We start from the raw sequence: 21,799 nt of genomic DNA, 5'->3' as shown, positions 1-21,799 counted from the left end.
CAAGAGGTTTTAGAGCAAAATGTCCAACCCAGTGTAAGAAAACCTGGTTTTAGTCGAAGACCATGGGTACTCCAGCAAGACAGTGTCCCAAAGCATGCATCCAAAAGTACACAGGAATGGTTGAAAAAGAAAAAATGGACTGTTTTAAAATGGCAAGTAATAAGTACTGACATAAAGCCCATAGAAAATCTAAAAAAATAGTTCTAAAAAAATGAAAATGAGGAGTGGGAGAAATGTTTGGAGGCTGTCATCAATGCAGTGTGTAACCAAGTATTAACTTGGGAGGGGGGGGCTTTATTGATGCACATGCTGTTTCATCTTTAAATTCTTTATATGAATAGTCCGGCGTTGGCATGCAGTGTAGGGGTCTTTTTTTTCGAACTGCGGCCCAAATGCCATGCACGGCGGCAGTCTATTCCCAGGAATTTAATGATCTGCCCTCCCTTCTGTGAAGAGGCTCCATTAGAATCAATGGAGCTGCGTTCCCGGCACTGTGCTCTGGAATCAGGCCACAGTTCAAAAAAAGGCTGGTGCCCAGGAATAGACCGGCACTTTGCACCAGTCTATTAATATAAACAATTTAACATGATGTACCTGATGATACATTCGCTTTAAAATTACATGTAAGTTGAAAACAATATTTTATTGTTGTTTTACTTTGATCACTAATTATAACATCCTGAAGATATAAGACTGGTACATTTACATTTATTTGTGAAGATATTTTACAGTCTATGAAAAAATTAAGGGGAGCCAAAAATAGCGAGCAGCATTGTATGAATGTGGTGTTTGAGGAGCATTGGGTTTGTGATCACCTTGTTAGTAGTAATGATTCCTGCACCACCTACTGGTGTTAGTAAGCCAATGCAGTGATGTTTTACAGTGCAGAAGGAATTAGTGAAACTAAAGATAGATGCAGTCTTTTTCTTTCACTGTATATTTTTTTTCCTGACACCATTTACATTATTATTATTAAAGAAAAGTTTAAAATCAAGAACTTTAATAATAAAATATCTTCTGACATTATACAAACTATACAAGAAAAACAAACGAAATAATGGACACTCTAGTCAACGACACAGCAGGGAGGTAGAGACAAATAATCACTGTATAGCTAAGCTGTAATCTACTGTTTCCTTCCATACACCTTAACTACATATATGCATTTCCATTAAAGCTGGGAGACCACCAATATGTACAGCTTTCAGCAAGGGACATCTCCCTGCTTTTCTAGAAGGTGAAAGATACTTAACTACACAGCCACATGTTAGGGCTCGTTCCCACTGAGGAAAGGTAGCGGAATTCCGCGACGGAATTGTCCGCCGCGGAATGCCGTTAGCCTCCCGCTCATAATGGGTGTCTATGGGAGGCGCGCGCTCCTGCCCTGTCCGCGCTGAAAAATGAACATGTTCATTCTTCAGCGCGGACAGGGCAGGAGCGCGCGCCTCCCATAGACTCCCATTATGAGCGGGAGGCTAACGGCATTCCGCGGCGGACAATTCCGTCGCGGAATTCCGCTACCTTTCCTCAGTGGGAACGAGCCCTTAGAGCATAAGGAAAGGGCTATACACCAAATGTTGCCTGATACAGAAGAACATATTGCATAGAGGTGGTCCTGCAGCATCATGGTCACAGGCCTTCTAACTTGCTAGAAAGGCTGCTCTTTTAGCTACATTGTCCGCACCATATTTCCTGGCCAGCTGGGCCTGCACCATTGGGTCATTCTTCTGCAAGTCTACATCATCTTCATGCTCCCAGATGGGGAAACCATCAGGTCGCCGGCCAACGCGAAGAAAGTGTCTGGTGCTGCCCACTTCCCCATTGTTCTTGAGAAGGGCCTGAGTGACCTGGCAGATGTCCAGCTTAAACTCGCTCATCATGTCAGTCAGGGCAACCTGCAGACCCTCAGTATCAGACAGGTCTGGGCTTGAGTTCACATCATCCACCTGCATCTGTGTGTCCACACTCACTGAGTCCTCCCCCATCACAAAGTCTTTTAGGCTTATGCCTGGAGCCTTCACTCTGCGGCCAGAATCCTCATCCTCCACCTGTCAGGAAAAAGACAGATGATCAGAGCATGGACTGTAGCTATTACAGCAAAGCAGATAAAAAAAGATGATGCTGAGAAAAGTTACCATTACCACCACAGCACAATATTTTCTGCACATAGCATTCAGGTGATTTGCATTCAAGTATATCTTATTACACAATGCTCTCCCTCCCCCTACCCATCCCATACCTCAAACTCCATGTTGGCTATCTCAAATATTTGTAGGTCTTCTGAGCTCTCAGTATCCCGGTTCTCCTGGGGGGTTGGCGGCAGTTTACTTGTAGCCATAAATACTCTACTTCCTAAAAAAAAAAAAAAAAAAACAACAGACATTATGAGTATAGAGACACCATCAGTATTGGAATCATACATACAGACATGAACACAGGTTTATCTTTAACTGGGAGGCAGGAGTCGAAAAGGAAAAGACTGTCCCTATTTCCACTGTCACTTTGTTTTATTGATAGAGTAACGTTAGTGCAGTCAGTTCCCTTTTGACAGACATTAAAGGGGTTATTTGCCATTCTCAAGTTAAAAAATAATAAAAAAAAAAAAAAAAAAACATGAATACTTCACTTCAATTTTAAGCTGGATCTTCTCCTATCTCTGCCAGTGGGAATTCTGTGCTCTCCAGCCCACGCATATTACCCAACCAGCTTCAAATATCTCTCATACGGTTATGCTGCAGTCTAAGCCAACAACAACAGGGGGGAGTGACAACTGATGGCCTGTATACATCCCATAAAAACTAGTTCTCCAAAAACATCTTTCCCTGGTGGCAATAAGACTTAAAGGGTCACGGTCGTTAAAATTTATTACAGAGATCAATAGTCCAGGCGATTTTAAGAAATTGTAATTGGGTTTGTTAGCCAAATATGCCATTATCTGCATGTAAAAATCCTTTCCCCAGGTCCCCTTCTCCTCTCCTTTCTGTCATCCACTCCTCAGAATCAGGAAATCTCGACAGTTTTTTCATCAGTTGGATCTGTCTGGTCTATGATGAGGGGATGGGGGAGGAGCAAGATTAGCAGCTGAGAGCAGAGAAAAAAGGATTGCTCAGCAGGGGGGGGGGGCTATTCAGAGCCCTAATTAGAGCTCAGAGAGGTCAGTGGTGACTGTCAGAGAAGAGAGCCTGCGATGTGAATGTAAATTAACTCTTTGTTGTCCTGTTTTTCTGCTTTTACTTTCTCTCTTCATAGGAAAACCATGAAGACAGGGGGGAGAGCTTCAAACTGCTTTTTCATGATAAAAATTCATTTTTCGGCTAATAAACCCAATTGCAAAGTTTCTTAAAATCGCCTGGACTATTGATCTCTGTAATAAAAATTTTAACGACAGTGACACTTTAAGTATAAGTTAACCTCTTAAGGACATATGACGTACCGGTACGTCATATGTCCGCACTTGCACTTCAAAGCGGGGCCGCGCGGCGGCCCCGCTTTGAAGTGCCGCGATCCCGGGTGCCGCGAGTAGCCCGGGACCGCTGCTATTAGCGGGCACGGTCTGATCGCCGTGCCCGCTAATTAGCTAATCGGAGGCAGCTGTCAAAGTTGACAGTTGCCTCCGATTACCGGAGGCAATGTTTCCCTGGGGTCTAGTGGGGGAGATCGCTCCTCCGGGACCTTGTCCCGGAGGAGCGATCTCCGTTACTGATGCCGGCCGGGGACGCGTCCAAGATGGCGCCGTCCTCGGCTCGGCACTCGTTCGTTTTCGGCTGCAGCAGCCGAAAGCAAACGAGTGCCGATCTCATGGATCTCTGCAGCATATCTATGCTGCAGAGATCTCAATGAGAGATCCAAGTGTATATACTAGAAGTCCCCCAGGGGGGCTTCTAGTATATGTGTAAAAAAAAAGAAAAAAGTGTTGTTAATAGTAAAAAGCCCCCTCCCCTAATAAAAGTCTGAATCACCCCCCTTTTCCCAGGTTTTAAATAAAAGTAAACAAATAAATAAATAAACATGTTTGGTATCGCCGTGTGCGTAATCGCCCGAACTATTAATTAATCACATTCCTGATCTCGTACGGTAAACGGCGTCAGCGCAAAAAAATCCCAAAGTGCAAAATTGCGCATTTTTGGTCGCATCAAATCCAGAAAAAATGTAATAAAAAGCGATCAAAAAGACGTATATGGGCAATCAAGGTACCGATAGAAAGATCACATCATGGCGCAAAAAATTACACCTCGCACAGCCCCATAGACCAAAGGATAAAAGCGCTATAAGCCTGGGAATGGAGCGATTTTAAGGAACGTATATTGGTTAACAACGATTTGAATTTTTTACAGGCCATCAGATACAATATAAGTTATACATGTTATATATCGTTTTAATCGTAACAACTTGAGGAACATGCATAACAAGTCAGTTTTACCCCAGGGTGAATGGCGTAAAAATACATTTCCCCCAAATAAAAGAAATGCGTTTTTTTTTTCAATTTCACCACACTTTGAATTTTTTTCTGGTTTCGCAGTGTACTTTATGCAAAAATTCAGCCTGTAATTGCAAAGTACAATTAGTGACGCAAAAAATAAGGGGTCATGTGGGTTTCTAGGTGGAAAAATGCAAGTGCTATGACCTTTTAAACACAAGGAGGAAAAAACGAAAACGTAAAAACGAAAATGGGCCACGTCCTTAAAGGGTTAAAAAGCACTCACTAATGCAAATGCGGATTTGGACTGGTTGGCACTCTTATCAGGTGAACTGTGACACCTTCAAAGGCTGGTGTATTTGCCATGCACATTTGTAATAAATGTGCTTAAAGCACTAAGTTTATCTACTGTATGTAGGGTATTTAACACGTGAAGTGGTAACGTTTAAGACACTAAAAGAGTAGCTGCAGTCTGCTAGCAGAATTGACAGCAAATGCTTTTTAAAATCTTCCCATGTCTCCTGAGTAGGGTTTCCCTAGGTTAAACCTGATGAACTAGTCTTCTTTCAATCTTATTTACTATGTTACTATGACATGTTTCGCCAGACACATTTACCCACAATGGCACAGGCATTCGGAAACAGGGTGCGACTCTATATATGAGAAGTGACCTGCTGTGGCTCCTGCTCAGTTCCCCTAGATGCCTGTGAAGGTCCCCCCTCTTGGCCACTAAATGACACACCTTCTTCTCCTTCAGCTGTCGATTCACCATTTTCCTCCATAGGTTTCAGTGCCAGCTCAGTAACTATTCTCCTGTTTGCATTCCTCAGTCGTCGGATCACTTTGCTTTCATCACTATGACCTTCACCTTCACTATTATCATTGTCATAAGTGTTGAGATCTGTACATGCCCCTTCCCTGGTGTTTCCAACCACCAAACTTGCAGCAGCAGGAGGGTCTTCATGTGGACTATTTGGAGACTTCTCAACAGTTGACAGGTCCTGAGGCTGGGGAATGAGGTCTTTAGTGGTATCTACAGAGGATGGTTCTCTATGTTGGTCGGAATCATCCACAGGTGACTCAATAGGGACAATTTTGCTGGTTGCCTGGGCCAGCTCTTTCGGGGAAAGCCTGTACCGGTGTTTGTGTTGTACAATGTACTTGGTGTAGCGGCTTTTCATGGCCTGCCATGTCCTTCTCAGGAGCTGTTTCTTCTCCAGTTCCTTCCACAGGAGGGTCCCAGACACTGATCTCTTGGGAGTCTTATTCTCCTGGACATAAAGTAATATGGTAATGTCTTCCTGCCTGCTGAATGGGAGCCTCCCCACTGCACCTGGTGTAACATGGAGCGGGCTGCTCTGTCCTGGCACTGCCTGACACTGGTTGTCCTCTACAGCGCTATGCCCTCCCCCATTCTCTGTCCCTGTTTCATTTGTGGTCTGCATCACAATGGGGTTGACTCCTGTTATCTGCACTTGACTTCTTCCGCTTTCTGCCATTAGTTCATTGTCAGCTCCAGGCTTATCCTTTGTAACAGAGGACTTATTGGCAGGCCCAAGATCACATGACACAGGGGCGTGGGGGCTGGGGTTACACAATGCTGAGTCTTTGGTGGATAGACCAGGGTCATGTGGATCAGGAGCCTCAAGAGAGGGCCTGGGGCCACACAATGCAGGGGACCCAGAGAATGCACTGGGGTCACATAGGGTAATGGCTTCAGCAGAGTGGCCGGGGTCAGCGGTTATAGGGTCACATGATGGTGGAGCAGCTGAGATGGAGCTGTCATAATCAGGAGCAGACCTACTTCCTGCAGGGTTACTGTCCAGGGGTGTGTGGACGCTCCCGGGATCAGGGCTCTGATCACATGACACAGAGGTGGCCCCCTCACCCCCGGGATCAGGGCTCTGGTCACATGACACAGAGGTGGCCCCCTCACCCCCGGGATCAGGGCTCTGGTCACATGACACAGAGGTGGCCCCCTCACCCCCGGGATCAGGGCTCTGGTCACATGACACAGAGGTGGCCCCCTCACCCCCGGGATCAGGGCTCTGGTCACATGACACAGAGATGGCCCCCTCACCCCCGGGATCAGGGATCTGGTCACATGACACAGAGGTGGCCCCCTCACCCCCGGGATCAGGGCTCTGGTCACATGACACAGAGGTGCCCCCCTCTGGAGACCGGTTCTTTGTCTCCACTCTGTGCATCCTGACAGGGGCCCCTGCTCTAATACAGGTCCGGACAGGCCCCGCAATGCCTCGGCTCAGCAGGCGGTATTTCCGGGGGGAAAGTCTCCGGTTGCTGCGCACACAGTCTGTAATGTAGGTGCTGGACATGTACTGGATCCCCTGAGCCTGCCCGGGCTCTGCTAGGAGAAAGGCCCCCGGCTCCTGCACACGACACATGATCCCGCCGCCATGAGTGATGAGAGGCGACAGCTGCCGCTTCAGGGGTCCCGGCCGCACATAGAACCGCATCGGACCTAGGTCCGTTATAAACAAGGAGCTGGAGTGAGAGAAAAGCTCCAACGCCGCCATCTTACTACATCATCAGCGTACATAGATGACGTCATGAGGCTGCGACCCGACAAACGCTCAGTTTTACCTCAGTCTGAGCCAAGCGTCTCCTCAGCGACACATCACGTGATACTGTCGTTCCCGCCAACCCGATAATATTATCCTAGCACCGTCCCGCCCACAACTGCATCTTCTCCTACTACTAAAGACCACACCCACCTGCCCTCGGTGACCACACCCACACGTGCCCCTCCTCCCCATATACTTCTCCCAGAGCTGCTGCTCCTCAGTAAAGTCTGTCACAGTTGTTGGGGACCATGCAGCTGTTATAAGGTTTCTCTTTGTTGTATTCTGGCTCCTGTGTAACATGACACGCTCTGGCCTGTATACCTGTGGGAACAATTACCACTAAGAGCTCTGCTTCTCCCACTATTCTCTGAAGTGTTTGTGGTGTTATGTGATGGGCATTGTGGGGTTGGAGTGGTGTTTTCACAGGTGTGTTTGTTGCTGTGCACCTATGTGAATGGGCTCATAAAGGAGACCTCTTGGGTTTGTCCAAGGTGTCTCTGGTTTTCCTTATGGTGTGATTCCACACATTTATCCGAACACTGTGGAAAAGCAAGCTGAATTATATGTGGAAAAGTGACCTATGGCTTTGTGACTGTAACTCACCAGCGGTTGGCACCTACCACCTGCAGCGTGTCCAGGCACTGTGTTCTCTGCTCCATCTCCCCACCCGGTTGGTAACACAGTAGGTCCCAAACTGTTGGGTCATTACAGCTCTTGAGTCCATTTCTCTGCTGTACTCCATGCTGGTCTCCACTTCCTTCTGATCCCCGCTGCAATTATAGCTCTGGCCGTTAGGGTGCGCATGCGGCTGCTCTGGATTTATAGGGCCATCTGGCACTGCCATTTTTTTTTTAACTATTTCCACCTGCCCCTTCCTTGCTTGAGCCTGGTTGAATTCCTGCATACATTGTAAAGGTGTCTTGTGTCTTTCTGCTATTCCTGTGTATCCTGTTCTTCACATTATATTTCTTGTCTGACAGCTGTCTGTACCGTTAGTCCTGTTGCCGACTCGGGTTATCTGACCTGCTTCTAAAGCCGTCCGCCCTGACACTTTGCCTGACTATGTTTCCGTTTCACCCCTGGTACTGTGCTGTCTCTTCTGCTGACTATGCTTACTAACTCTGCCTGGTCCTTAGGGAATAGCTGCTGCTCACACCAGCACTACACTTGTGGAGTGACCTAGCTGCAGCAGTCCAGCTTCCATATCCTGAAGCCGGATAAAGGGTTAAGACCTAGAGGGCACTTATACTATGCTCCCTGATGTGGCCCAAAGCCAGAATGGTTGAGGTGCACAGCTACACTCGCTGTCTGCTACAGTACGCTTAGGCCATGGACCCCACTGGTCAGCCCAAGACAACTGTTCAACAGCTGCTACGGGAAATGAAGTGCCAGAGCAAGCGCCAGGATGTGCAATTGGTGCATAACATCTCTGCCCACTTGAATATCATGTCCAATCGGCTTCTTGAGAAACCAGAATTCCCAGCACCTCCAATGGCATCATCTTCCAAAACCAGTTCCTGATTCATTTTGAATAATTGAAAAAAATGTCTCTGGATGTGCAAAGGAAAACCTGGAGCCTTTCAGATTGCAATATGGAAAAAGGAAGGAGACTGTCCAGCACAAAAATCCATGAAAACTCCTATACAAGAAAAAAGGTGGGAGTTACAATAATTTATAAGAATGGATGCTGCCAATGTTCCAACCACAGAACATACTACAAATTAAGGACAGAGAAAAAATAAATTGAGCACCCACACAAATATCTTAGAAAATCAATAAAAACTTTATTATTCTGCTTACATCAAAACATGACAAATGGAAATACAGATTAAAAACCCACTAAAGTGTAAACCATCACCAGAGAGATATGTAAAAATATACCTATCACCCCCACCATAGCCCCAATTACAATACTTAATCAAAGCCCTGTATACTATATTACACAATCCCTATAATGTAAACTGAAAGCCCTGTATGTAAACATGTTTAGGATAGCTTCACACGTACTGTATCGCTGCGTTTTTAACGGTGCGTCTTTAACGCTGCGTTTTTGCTGTGTTTTTTTACATGCGCGTTTTGATTTTCACATGATTTTCATGTGAAAATCAAAACTCACATGTAAAAATCGCACCAAAAACGCACCGTTAAAAACGCAGCGATGCGGTACGTGTGAAGCTACCCTTAACCCCTTAAGGACAGAGCCTGAAATGGCCTTAATGACAAGAGACAAATTTTATGAATATGACCTGTGTCACTTTAGTCATTAATAACTTCGGGATGCTTTTACCTATCTGGCTGATTCTGAGATTGTTTTCTCGTGACATATGGTACTTTACATTTCTGGTAAAATGGAGTCGATACTCATAACGAATCTTTATGAAAAACACCAAAATAACGTGAAAAATTGTGAAAAAATGCATTTTTCAAACTTTGAAACCTTTCTGCTTATACAGAAAATGGTTATGCCACATAAATTATACATTAAATAGCATTAGCAACATGTCTACTTTATGTTGGCGGCATTTATTAAACTATATTTCATTTTTTTTAGACAATAGAAAGCTTAAAACATTAGCAGCAATTTTCCAAATTTTCTGTAAAATTTCAAAATCAGATATTTTCAGGGACCTGTTCAGGTTTAAAGTGTATTTGAGGGGCCTGTGTGTTAGAAAGCAACACAAAGCACCCCATTTCAGAAACTGCACCCCCCACACTCTGCAAAAGCACACCCAGAAAGTGTTTTAACCCTTTAGGGGAGTCACAGAAATAAAAGCTAAGTGTGTAAGAAATTTGAAAATTTTTATTTTCTGTGCAGAGATTTTATTGTAATCCAATATCTTTCATAATGATAAACCTATTAGCAGAGAAATGCACCCCAATATTGATTGCCCCGTTTCTGCAGTTTATAGAAATACCCCATATGTGGCCCTATTGCGCTATTTGACGCAACCACAAGCCTCAGATATAAAGGAGCGCCCACTGAATTTCAACGCCTCCGTTATATTTGGTTATTTTTGACCGTACCACTTCAGGTTGGCAGAGGCTCTGGGGTGCCAAAACCTAAAAAACACCCCTAAAGGGACACCATTTAGAAAACTACACCCCTCAAGGAATGTAACAAGGGGTGCAGTGAGCATTTGGACCCCACAGGTGCTTCACAGATTTTCAGAACAATGTGGTGTAAAAAAGGAAAAATTCTATTTTTTACACTAAAATGTTGTTCTAGCCTTCATTTTTCATTTTTACAAGGGGATAAAAGAAAAAAAAAAACACCAAACGTGTAGCGCAGTTTCTCCCGAGTACGGAAATACCCCACATGTGGACATAAAGTGCCAAGCGGGCGCAGGACGAGCCTCCAAAGGGAAGGAGCGCCAATTGGCCTTTGCAAGCTTGATTTTACTGGAATGGATTTCAAGGGTCATGTCGCATTTACAGACCCCTAGTGTTGCCAAGACACTGGAAACCCCCCACAAGTGACCCCATTTTGGAAACTACACCCTTCAAGGAATCTAACAAGGGGTGCAGTGAGCATATGGACCCCACTGGTGACGGGCACAAATGTGGAACAATGTGATGTGAAAGGGAAAATTTTCATTTTTTCACTTTCATGGCACAAATGTGCCCGTCATCAAGCGGTCCATATCCCCGCTGCCCCCCTTGATAGATTCCTTGAGGGGTGTAGTTTCCAGAATGGGGTCACTTGTGGGGGGTTTCCAGTGTTTTGGCAGCACGAGGGCTCTGTAAATGCAACATGGCGTTCATCATCTATTCTGGCAAATCCAGCCTCCAAAATTCAAATGGCGCTCCTTCCCTTAGGAGGCTTGCCCTGCACCCACACGGCGCTTTATGTCCACATGTGGGGTATTTACGGACTCAGGGGGAATTGCTCTACACATTTTGTGTGTTTTTTTTCTCTTTTAACCCCTTGTGAAAATGAAAAATTTAAGGCTAAACCAACATTATAGTGTAAAAAATGTAATATTTAATTTTCACGCCATATTGTTCCACATTTGTGTCCGTCACCAGTGGGGTCCATATGCTCACTACACCCCTTGTTACATTCCCTGAGGAGTGTAGTTTCCATAATGGGGTCAATTGTGGGGGGGTTCAACTGTCTTGGCAACACAGGGGCCTTTTAAATGCAACATGGCCTCTCGAAATCCATTCCAGCCAAATCCAGCCTCCAAAAACCAAATGGCGCTCCTTCCCTTTGGAGGCTTACCCTGCACCCCCATGGTGCTTTATGTCCACATGTGGGGTATTTCCATAATCAGGGGAAATTGCTCTACACATTTTGTGTTTTTTTTATCTTTTAACCCCTTGTGAAAATGAAAAAATCAAGACAAGATCAATGATTTAGTGTAAAAATTAAACATTTTTTACACTAAATGTTGGTCAAGCCTTGATTTTTTTCCTTTTCCACAAGGGGTTAAAAAAGAAAGCGAACACAAAACGTGTAGGGTAGTTTCCCCTGAGTACGAAAATACCCCACATGTGGACATAATGTGCCATATTGGCACAGGGCAAGCCACCAAAGGGACAGAGCGCCATTTAGAGGCTGGAATGGAGGATGGAGGCCATGTCGCATTTACAAAGCTCCTGTGCTGCCAGGACAGTAGAAACCCCCGACAAGTGACCCCATTATGGAAACTACACCCCATAAGGAATCCAACAAGGGGTGCAGTGAGGATATGGACCCCACTGGTGGTGGGCACATATGTGGAACATGTGCCGTGAAAATAAAAAATATTTTTTTTTTATTTTCACGCCACAAATGTGGCCGTCACCAGGGGGCCATATCCCCGCTGCCCCCCTTGTTAGATTCCTTATGGGGTGTAGTTTCCAGAATGGGGTCACTTGTGGGGGTTTTCTTCTGTCCCGGCAGCACAGAGGCTCTGTAATTGCATCATGGCATCCTCTAATGGGAATGGCGGCCATACCTACTTAGCTGGGGAAAAGGGACAATTCTAATTTATTTGGGGGTATTGGGCCAATTATTAGTTTATAAGGTTGGAAATGACAGGTGTCCATCAAATTCAACCTGTGTTGATCCAGAGGAAGGCAAAAAACCCTCGTGAGGCAGACGACAGTAGCCTCATCACAGGGGAAAAATTCCTTCCCGACTCCATAATGGCGATCAGAATAATCCCTGGATCAACGTGACCCCTGAAATAGGAATAAGGGACAGAATTTAGATAATGTAGAACTCCAATGACGTGTGGTACGCCTTGAAGCGATCCAGTATGCAGAGGCCGGGGTGATCAGGACAGGTGTCACACTGGAAAATGGTGTCCTTCCTGATCCCCCTGTTACGCCACACTCTGCACTTCTTCTGGGGTCTCCCGTTCTCCAGTGTGGGGGACGTCACCTGGAAAATGTTGCCCTGGTGCGATACGGGGTCCTTCATATCCAGAAGCGCTGGGTCCGCTCCATGGCTGCTAAATATTAGGGCTTTATTACTACTTCTGATATTTTCGTATTGTGCCGCAAGCTACAGTAGCTCAGGCAGCGAGAGACCAGAGGAGGGGGGTGCTGGTATAAAAGTTATCCCCGTACAGGTGGTGGTGACCTTTATCCAGCAGTGGGAAGATCAGTTCCCGGACGATCTCCCCACTAACTCTGAGGGGGGGAGGGGGCATCTGGGGCTGGATACGGGTGTCCCTTCCTTCATACACTGTAATGGTACATGCACACTGCGGAATGGCGAAGGATAACCCTTTGTGCATTCCGCAGCTGGCACCCGCCGGCGGACTGATGCAGGCGTGCGTCTCCGCTCGTGTCACACTCCATTCTATGCACGGGCAGATTCCGCCCTCTGTCCAAAGAATGAACGTGTTCATTCTTTGGACGGACAACGGAATCCGCCCATGCATAGGATGGAGTCTATGACACGGGTAGAGACGCGCGCCTGCATCAGTCCGCCGGTGGGTGCGAGCTGCGGAATGCACAAAGGGTTATCCTTCGCCATTCCGCAGTGTGCACGTACCCTAAATCTGTAAGTGTACCCTGAGGTACTGTCACAGAGTTTGTAGAATTTCACGCCATACCGTGATCTCTTATTGGGACGGTACTGGCGGAAAAGACGTGTCTGGGGGGCAGCGTACGCTATGCTACCCCCAGACACGTCACTGGATGATGATGATGATGATGAGGATGAATGGAGGAAAGAAGGATCCCCCCCATTCATTCTCACTGGCTGTTTCGGTGTTGGAGGCAATAATAGCATATGCGTCCGACGCCAAAAACACCCTGGGGGCCATCTTTATACGGGGACTAGTATATGGGGTATGTAAATGTTTATTGTAAAACTATTTCATGTAGTGTAGTGTAATGTAGTGTTTTTTTGACAGTAAGAAAATAATATCCCTACGCCAAGAAAGGAGCTGCTGATAAATGCCGCACTTATGTGCGGCACTTATCAGCAGACAGTGGCGGTAGGATATAGGGGGAAAAAACGCTCCTACGCCAAAAAGGAGTTGCTGATCAGCGGCGCACTTACGTGCGATGCTGATCAGTACTCAGCGGCGTTAGGGCGCAAAAAAAGTAAAAAAAAAAAAAAATTGAAAAAAAAAAAAATCTTTTAAACCCAAAGCAACTGATCAGTGAATGATATTCACTGATCAGCCGCTAGGGGGCAGTAGAGAGAAGATTGCCGGAGATTACCGAGGCCCGCCGAACACGAGGACCCGAGCGTTTCCAAAGATTTCCGACGCTGGACGAACGAACCCGGAAGCGACGCGAAGAAGACGCGAGGACGGCGCGGACCGAAGATCTTCACTCCGGACGGCCAGATCAGGTGAGTATGGTACACCTGCACCACACACACCTGTTCTGCACCTCTCAGCTACCTAGCTGGGGGGTGCAGAACCCGGCAAAACTGTTTTTTACAGTATGATCGCCGTGATGGGCCGGCCGGTACTGGCCGGCCTATCACGGCGATCGTGGGGGTGGCATCGGCGCCATCTTTGGTGGGGACACTAATGGCGATTGGTGCTATCTCGGACAGCACCAATCGCCATTGTTTTCTGGGCCACCGGGTCACCGATGACCCGGAAAGCTGTTTTCAGCTGCTATATGCTGATCTGTATAGATCAGCATATAGCAGTGATCGTCGGCATGGGAGGGGTTAATCACCCCCCGTGCCGACGAGCAGAGATGGCCTGCTATACATTATAGCAGGCCATCTTCTCCGACCGCTGTGTGTGAACACACAGCGATCGGGGAAACATCGGGCGTACGTATACGCCCGTTTGCGTTAAAGCCCACCCTGTGGGGGCGTATACGTACGCCCGATGTCGTTAAGGGGTTAAAGTACAAGTTCCCACATAAATAAACAAATCAATAAATAAGTAATAAATTAATGAAAAGAACCATATAGCTAATAGTGACCATACTTAACCCCTTAAGGACAGAGCCGATTTCAATTTTTGCGTTTTCATTTTTTCCTCCTTGTGCTTAAAAGGCCATAGCACTTGCATTTTTCCACCTAGAAACCCACATGAGCCCTTATTTTTTGCGCCACTAATTGTACTTCACAATGCCAGGCTGAATTTTTTCATAAAGTACACCGGAAAACCAGAAAAAAAAATAAACGTATGGAACGCGATGAAATTTAAAAAAAAAAAAAAAAACTCATTTTGTTTATTTGGGGGGGTATTTGTTTTGGCCTGTAAAAAATTCAAACCATTGTTAACAAATACACTCACCGGCCACTTTATTAGGTACACCATGCTAGTAACGGGTTGGACCCCCTTTTGCCTTCAGAATTGCCTCAATTCTTCGTGGCATAGATACAACAAGGTGCTGGAAGCATTCCTCAGAGATTTTGGTCCATATTGACATGATGGCATCACACAGTTGCCGCAGATTTGTCAGCTGCACATCCATGATGCGAATCTCCCGTTCCACCACATTCCAAAGATGCTCTATTGGATTGAGATCTGGTGACTGTGGAGGCCATTTGAGTACAGTGAACTCATTGTCATGTTCAAGAAACCAGTCTGAGATGATTCTAGCTTTATGACATGGCACATTATCCTGCTGAAAGTAGCCATCAGATGTTGGGTACATTGTGGTCATAAAGGGATGGACATGGTCAGCAACAATACTCAGGTAGGCTGTGGCATTGCAACGATGCTCAATTGGTACCAAGGGGCCCAAAGAGTGCCAAGAAAATATTCCCCACACCATGACACCACCACCACCAGCCTGAACCGTTGATACAAGGCAGGATGGATCCATGCTTTCATGTTGTTGACTCTAAATTCTGACCCTACCATCCGAATGTCGCAGCAGAAATCGAGACTCATCAGACCAGGCAACGTTTTTCCAATCTTCTACTGTCCAATTTCAAAGAGCTTGTGCAAATTGTAGCCTCAGTTTCCTGTTCTTAGCTGAAAGGAGTGGCACCCGGTGTGGTCTTCTGCTGCTGTAGCCCATCTGCCTCAAAGTTCGACGTACTGTGCGTTCAGAGATGCTCTTCTGCCTACCTTGGTTGTAACGGTTGGCTATTTGAGTCACTGTTGCCTTTCTATCAGCTCGAACCAGTCTGCCCATTCTCCTCTGACCTCTGGCATCAACAAGGCATTTCCGCCCACAGAACTGCAGCTCACTGGATGTTTTTTCTTTTTCTGTAAACCCTAGAGATGGTTGTGTGTGAAAATCCCAGTAGATCAGCAGTTTCTGAAATACTCAGACCAGCCCTTCTGGCACCAACAACCATGCCACGTTCAAAGGCACTCAAATCACCTTTCTTCCCCATACTGATGCTCGGTTTGAACTGCAGGAGATTGTTTTGACCATGTCTACATGCCTAAATGCACTGAGTTGCCGCCATGTGATTGGCTGATTAGAAATTAAGTGGTAACGTGCAGTTGGACAGGTGTACCTAATAAAGTGGCCGGTGAGTGTATATGTTCCTTAAAATCGCTCCATTCCCATGCTTATAACTCTTTTATCCTTTGGTCTATGTGGCTGTGTAAGGTGTCATTTTTTTCGCTATGATGTGTTCTATCGGTACCTCGATTGCGCATATGCGACTCTTTGATCGCTTTTTATCACAATATTTCTGGATTTGATGCTACCAAAAAAGCGCAATTTTGCACTTTTTTGTATTTTGTATTTTTGTAGCGCTTACGCCGTTTACCGTGCGAGATCAGGAATGTGATTAATTAATAGTATGGGCAATTACGCACGCGGCGATAGCAAACATGTTTATTTATTACATGGGAAAAGGGGGGTGATTCAGACTTTTATTAGGGGTGGGGCTTTTAAAGGAAAACATCACTTTTTTTTTTTTTTTTTTTTACACTTATACTAGAAGCCCCCCTGGGGGACTTTTAGTATAGGTGCACTGATCTCGCATTGAGATCTATGCTGCATAGATCAATGAGATCGGCACTCGTTTGCTTTTGGCTGCTGCAGCCGAAAACAAACGAGTGCCGAGCCGGGATCAGTGGCATTTTGGCGGAGACCCCGGCCGGCACCAGACACTGAGATCGCTCTTCCAGGACAACGTCCCGGGGGGGGGTGCGATCTCCGCCACTAGACACAGGGAACGGCTGCATATGGTAATCGGATGCAGCTGTCAACTGCGATCGGACCGTGCCCACTAATAGCCGCGGTCCCGGGCTACATGCGGCACCTGGGATCGCGGCGGTTCAGAGCGCGGCTGTCACACCATAATGCTGTGACAAAGGCCGACGGCAGAAACGCGTCTAGTGTGCACACATTTTTCTACTCGCTATCAAGTATTTTAAATGGATTCAACGTTAATTAAGAACCAGTGTTTTATGTATTTTTGTGCTGGACAGTCTCCTTCCTTTTTCCTGATTTATTTTTAGCTGCATTGGCACAGGTTACCCACAGAATATTCCAAGGTGGCATTCATTATCTCTTTTCTGTCTGGAAAGGGCCTTGGTATGGGCAGACCCAATCTGGGAGCATGACTTGGAGCCTGCAGGGATTTCAGGGAACCTTCTGGATGGTCTTTGAGAAACCAGTGGGCGTCTCCTCTGCAGCTTCAGCTCTGCCCTGCCTATGCCAGGATTCACAGTCCACAGCAAGACTCAAGACTGGAGCCACAGGCAAAAAGAACACAGCAGGACTCAAGGCTGAAACCACAAGTGTCAGAAACCAGGGCAGGAATCACGGGAGAGCTGGAACCACACATTAGGAAGTGCACAGGGGCTCCAACACAACAGTCAGGGCAGGCCGGAATTTATAGGGAGGTGTTTAGTGTACTTAATTAGGGACGTACTGTCCCTTTAAAGGGAATGTGTCGCCAAGTAAAAAAAATTTTTGAAAGTGTTAAAACTGAATTTGTTATTTTTTTTATTAATTTATATGTGTTTTTAATTTTTTTAACATGTCAGTAAATATGAAAAATTAACAATCGAATTTTTCATTTTTCCCAGTGATGGCCACCAGGGGGAGCTCCAGCAGGAAACTGCTGGTAAAAGCAGCCTGAAAAAGGGATGCTGAAAAAAAAGAGGCAGTCCCTGCTCAGCTGCTGTGACATCATCACCTCCCCCCTCTTTTCACAAAAGAACAAAGAGGGGAAAGGTGATATTATGTGTACTGTTGGGCATCGCCATTTTGTTGTTGTCTGCACAGCAGTACAGCTAGAAGAAGCATGTGACACTGAGGACACCAGAGAACAATAGCCTGTACTCTCCTGTGTGTCTGTCTACATATCTATCTATCTATCTATCTATCTAGCCTACCTGTGCAATGTGTGACACTGCAGACACCAGCGAACACTAGCCTGTAAATAAATATATATATATATATATATATATATATATAATTTATTTATTTACAGGCTAGTGTTCGCTGGTGTCCGCTGTGTCACACATTTCACAGGTAGGCGGGATATAGAGACAGGGGGTAGAGGCTGGGGTGACAGGGGGCAGAGAGGCTGGGGTGACAGGGGGCAGAGAGGCTGGGGTGACAGGGGGCAGAGAGGCTGGGGTGACAGGGGGCGGGGAAAAGTGGGGGGCACAGGGAGAAGGCACGGTAGAGGCAGGCTGGTTTCCCCCAGAACAGGGCAGCACGGTGGCTCAAGTGGTTAGCACTCTCCGTGTCTCTCCGTGTTTGCGTGGGTTTCCTCCCACACCCAAAACATACAGATAGGTGAATTGTGAGCCCTAAAGGGGACAGGGAGCAATAATTGGCAAAAAAAAACAAAACAAAAACGATGTAAAGTGCTGCGGAATCTGTGTGCGCTATACAAATAAAAGCATTATTATTATTATTATTATAACAGTTACAGGAGGTGGTGGGGGTGAGAGTAGGTGAAGGGGTGAGAGGAGAAGATGATGGGGGTGAGAGGAGAAGATGATGGGGGTGAGAGGAGAAGATGATGGGGGTGACAGAGGAGGGGTTGATGGGGGTGACAGAGGAGGTGAGGGGATGACATGTGTGACAGGAGGGGATGATGGGAGTGACAGAGGAGGTGAGGGGATGACATGTGTGACAGGAGGGGATGATGGGAGTGACAGAGGAGGTGAGGGGATGATGGGGGTGACAGAGGAGGGGATGCTGGGAGTGACAGAGGAGGTGAGGGGATGATGGGAGTGACAGAGGAGGGGATGATGGGGGTGACAGAGGAGGGGATGATGGGGGTGACAGAGGAGGGGATGCTGGGAGTGACAGAGGAGGTGAGGGGATGATGGGGGTGACAGAGGAGGGGATGCTGGGAGTGACAGAGGAGGTGAGGGGATGATGGGAGTGACAGAGGAGGTGAGGGGATGATGGGGGTGACAGAGGAGGGGATGATGGGGGTGACAGAGGAGGTGAGGGGATGATGGGAGTGACAGAGGAGGTGAGGGGATGATGGGAGTGACAGAGGAGGTGAGGGGATGATGGGGGTGACAGAGGAGGGGTTGATGGGGGTGACAGAGGAGGGGATGATGGGGGTGACAGAGGAGGTGAGGGGATGATGGGGGTGACAGAGGAGGGGATGCTGGGAGTGACAGAGGAGGGGATGATGGGGGTGACAGAGGAGGGGATAATGGGGGTGACAGAGGAGGGGATGATGGGGGTGACAGAGGAGGGGATGATGGGAGTGACAGAGGAGGTGAGGGGATGATGGGGGTGACAGAGGAGGGGATGCTGGGAGTGACAGAGGAGGGGATGCTGGGGGTGACAGAGGAGGGGATGATGGGGGTGACAGAGGAGGGGATGATGGGAGTGACAGAGGAGGTGAGGGGATGATGGGGGTGACAGAGGAGGGGATGCTGGGAGTGACAGAGGAGGGGATGCTGGGGGTGACAGAGGAGGGGATGATGGGGGTGACAGAGGAGGTGTGGGGATGATGGGGGTGACAGAGGAGGGGATGCTGGGAGTGACAGAGGAGGGGATGATGGGGGTGACAGAGGAGGGGATGATGGGGGTGACAGAGGAGGGGATGATGGGGGTGACAGAGGAGATGAGGGGGTGGATTTAACATCGGGGATCTAATCGGCGCAGAATAATCCTATTCAGACCTGAGAGGGATCCGGGCAGCTGTCAGAGAACCGGGCCGGCGAGGAGTCGGGGTGCGCGCTCCGGGCTGTGACAGGAGTGGAATGCAAACCGGAAGATGGGGCAGCCCCGGCATCCATCGGCCGCCGCCGCTGTTTCCACCTGGTGGCCCTGGACGCCGGGGCTGCCCCATCTCCCAGTCTGCATTCTGTTACAGCCCGGAGCGCGCACCCCGACTCCTCGCCGGCCTGGTTCTCTGACAGCTGCCCGGATCCCTCTCAGGTCTGAATAGGATTATTCTGCGCCGATTAGATCCCCGATGTTAAATCCACCCCCTCATCTCCTCACCTCCTCTGTCACCCCCATCACGATGCTGCCGCACCCGGGTCCGGCAGCCGCAGGGGGGACAGCATGCAGCAGGGGGGACACTACTGTGCCCTGCTCCTCCAGCGATCAGCCTGACTCTCTCCATCCCCCCGCAGCATGCTGCTGGGGGAAAGGAGAGAGCTGCGGTGACTGGTGCCGGGACATTGCTGGGTGATAGCAGTGTCCCGATACACCCAAAGCACAAGTTTATTTACTTTCTCCCACTCCGGCGGGGGGTGGGGGGTGGTGCAGAGAGAGCGCTGCACACACAGATCTCCTGTCTCTCTCTCCTCCCTGGTTCCCGTGCCGCCCGTGCCGGGACTTCAAGAAAATGGTGCCGCCACCCACCCCATGTACTTCAGCTGTGTACTGCGCATGTTTATGCGCATGCGCAGTACACAGCGACGGAACCTCAATGTAAGTGAACCAGACGGACTCCGTCGGTTCACTCTAATGATCTGGAGGTGCCGTATAGCGTCTGTGTGTGTGCCGTGAAATGACGTCACACACAGACACTATAAACATGGCAGCCCCCTGTGCAGGAGTAAATTTTATTAAAAATAATCAAACACTAAGTTAAAAAAAAAAAATAAAAATCCAACACACTTATTTGATCTTATTACTTTTCATTAAAAAATTTCCAAAAATGTGACACTGTCCCTTTAAATTTCACAGAGCCTGCACACGTGCTGGTGAGCAGGGAAGCAGGCAGGAGCACAGAGTGGTAATGCACCTTGTGTGGCTGAAGAGATGGGCTCAAAGAACGGGCACGGCGGTGGCTGAAACAAGTTTTTGATGGCACAGCAAACAATTCTGAGTAAACCCCTCAAAGGCTGGAAACAATTTAGCAAAGGCGCAGTTCACATTGTTCTGAAGAATTGTGACAGAATTATCAACAACCACAACAAGGTGGAAAGGAAGATTTTTATTTTTTTTTCAACGGTGCAAGTCGAGGGAAAAGTCTCTTAAAGTGTAACTGTCATTTCAATGTCAATTTTCAGAAAACAATAAGTAATAATAGTACACAGGATTTAGTCTGGTATATAATAAATGGTTGTTTTTGTTTTTCAACAATAAGTGTGAATTCTTCTTCATGGAAAAATAAGACATCCCCTGAAAATAAGACATAGTGCATCTTTGGGAGCAAGAATTAATAAAAGACACTGTCTTATTTTCAGGGAAACAGGGTAGTACTATTTTTCACTGGTCACTATGGCTTGAGGCCTCACGCTTTGTATGCTGGCACAGTAAAAAGGGGTTTTTACTAGGGATGGTGATCGTTCACCCAGGGCACACCATATGTGAAATGCCTGTCTGGTGGTGTGTTGAGGTGTCCCTTGTTAGTTGTGTGCATTGACAGAGCCAGACACTGTGATACATTGTAACAACTTGTGGCTCTTTTTCTGAACAGCAGCAAAATCATCCACAGACAGAGCTCTTGAATAGTAAAAGAGGAAACATCAAGTTGGCTCAGGATTTCCTTGTAGAAGCTGGCATCATCCCAAGCTGTCCTTAGCTTTCCTCCTCTGACTTCTCCTTTCAAATGTAGAGAGGCCAAACTAGGGTAAGATCCTTCCCTGCCTCTCTTTCCTCTGTGGAGTGAGGCTGCTTTCTGGGTGAGCAAACAGCTCAGCTAGAACTGCTCTCTCCATGCTGTCTTCCACCACACTGAACTGAACTTCCTGCTGAAGAAAGTCAGGGCTAGCTGAACTTCACCCACCTTTTAGCAATATATTACAAACAGTATAAGGCTATGTTCACACTATGTATTTTTTATGTCAAACAACGGCTGGTCTTGTAATAAATTATTGAGCAGTATTGAAATCAATGCAAAATGAGGCCATTGGCTTAGCCTCTTCCTTCACAGACTTTCGGTTGCCCTTTACTTTGGCATTTTTTTTCTCCTACATTCCCCCAAAATTCCTGTTAAAACTTACCACGACAGCCAGAGCCTGCATACCCGCAG

At 47.1% G+C, this 21,799-nt stretch overlaps 1 protein-coding gene across 1 annotated transcript; it reads right to left on the bottom strand.

Moving 5' to 3' along the window:
- Positions 1-1,519: 1,519 nt before the first annotated feature.
- On the bottom strand, positions 1,520-7,012 carry TERF2IP (TERF2 interacting protein). The gene is made up of 3 exons (XM_069968652.1): positions 5,160-7,012; positions 2,240-2,352; positions 1,520-2,048 (listed from the first exon to the last, which is right to left on the bottom strand). Exons 1-3 carry the CDS (start codon positions 6,952-6,954, stop codon positions 1,641-1,643), a joined length of 2,316 nt encoding a protein of 771 aa, XP_069824753.1. The 5' UTR covers positions 6,955-7,012; the 3' UTR covers positions 1,520-1,640.
- Between the last annotated feature and the right edge of the window lie 14,787 nt (positions 7,013-21,799).

This window comes from Dendropsophus ebraccatus, chromosome 4 (genome assembly GCF_027789765.1).
Source record: "Dendropsophus ebraccatus isolate aDenEbr1 chromosome 4, aDenEbr1.pat, whole genome shotgun sequence".
In the NCBI taxonomy this organism is placed as follows: domain Eukaryota; kingdom Metazoa; phylum Chordata; class Amphibia; order Anura; family Hylidae; genus Dendropsophus; species Dendropsophus ebraccatus.
The sequence above is the reverse complement of the archived record's forward strand: the minus strand, read 5'-3'. Positions and strand labels throughout refer to the sequence as shown.